Genomic DNA, 1677 nt, shown 5'->3' with positions numbered 1-1677 from the left:
CAGCTACTGTGGATTCGGCAGAGTTCAAGGTCAAGGGCTAGACCAGAACGAAACTGAAGAAGGCGACGTTGGAGGACATCGTGACGTGGGTAGACGCCACAGTGTGACCACAATGGCAACGGCCACAACCATGGCGGCATCTTCAACCATGATATTGAGCTCGAGGTCAAGTCGTTTCGGGTTAGCCGAAATGAACAGAAATGTGGTTCAGTCATCGATGGATATTGGTGAACAGCGACAACAACAATATCATCGCAACAGACTGGCATATCCATGAGCTTCAGTATGTTATTGGCCAGGAGTTTGACAGAGGAACCGACAAGTATGAATCCAAATATATTACCGTCCGTTCATTATGCTCGGGCAAGAACGATTCGAACTGGAACCAGAGACGATCTTTGTGCTGGGCATGCGTCTGAGTGTGACGAAAAATGATATTCTCATGTTCTTTAGTTCCGTGGGAATGATCGCTGTCGACCATGCGAGTAAACCAAGGATTTTTGTGTACAAAAATAAGCAAAATGGACGATCAAAGGGTGAGGCCACCATTACATATATAAGTCCGTTCATGGCGGAAATGGCCATTAGATGCCTGAATGGCAGCAAATTTAAGGACGAAACTATAACGGTTTTACCGGCATATCTATCAACGCGCAAGGGTCGTGGCATCCGCTATAGATATCCTCGAGAGTTCTCTCCATCGAACAATCGGGAACACCAACAGGATCGGCAGCAGCAGAATCGTCAACGTCGACCCCGTAAATGGAGACCGGCTCGTGACGATAGGTATTGCATGTCCTGCCGCAACAGCAATTTTGTTTGGCGCTCCAATTGCAATCGTTGCAAGGCCAGCAAATCGGAGTATGCAGCCGAACCCCTTTTCAGTGGTTCACCATTTTTCATGAGGGTGGCTCGCCGTTGGCGCATTCATAAGACCGACTGGGAATGCTGCTACTGTTTCAATAAGAATTTCTGGTATCGTCAGAGATGTACTCGTTGTCATGCTGCCAAGGCTGTTGATACGCCAAAACCCGTCACCCCACCCCGATCGGACAAATTGGAATTGAAGCTTGGCAGTGATTAGGGAGGGTCCAATACACTGAGTGTATTCAAAATTTACAAGTGTTATATGCAAGTCATAGTTATCAAGTATCAATGCAGATTGGCAACGGTTTGGCGTTCTCACAGGAAAGCCAAATCCGTATGCATCATGAATGGAAAGAATATCCAAATTCTTTGTGAAGTGAATCCATTTACAATAAATGATTTCATATATTCACACATTAATAACTTTCCAAACAGAATAAATGTATGTGGGATTCAGCTTTTTCCCGGACGAGCCTCGCAAGCTGTGGATTTTCAACCTTCACTAAGTCGAAGAGATTTAATTTGCACACACTGGGTTTTATTTTCATCAGCTTTATTGTACTTTTGTATTATTAGTTCATTATTAGTTTATTAGCTTAGTAGTAAAATTATCAATTACTTCACAATGCTTCTCTTTATTTTTGATTTCACTGCTCACACTTCGAGACGCAACTTTACCGGCTCACTCTATTCGACTGACTCTCTTCGGACTGACTGACAACTCCTCACCATCGTATATCGTTTTTAATCGATATTACATCGATACCCGTTCTCACTCGAAATCACCTCTACCGTACCGCGATCCTACAT

The 1677-nt window shown here is 44.1% G+C and overlaps 1 protein-coding gene across 1 annotated transcript; it reads left to right on the top strand.

Annotated features, from left to right (window-relative positions):
- The first annotated feature begins 355 nt into the window (after nt 1-355).
- LOC124462096 (RNA-binding protein cabeza-like) lies at nt 356-1084 on the top strand. The gene has a single exon (XM_047013477.1). The coding sequence runs from the start codon at nt 356-358 to the stop codon at nt 1082-1084; it is 729 nt and encodes a 242-aa protein (XP_046869433.1).
- The last annotated feature ends 593 nt before the right edge of the window (nt 1085-1677 follow it).

This window comes from Drosophila willistoni, unplaced genomic scaffold (assembly GCF_018902025.1).
Source record: "Drosophila willistoni isolate 14030-0811.24 unplaced genomic scaffold, UCI_dwil_1.1 Seg93, whole genome shotgun sequence".
Taxonomy (NCBI): Eukaryota; Metazoa; Arthropoda; class Insecta; order Diptera; family Drosophilidae; genus Drosophila; species Drosophila willistoni.
This window is presented reverse-complemented; position numbering and strand designations above follow the sequence as displayed.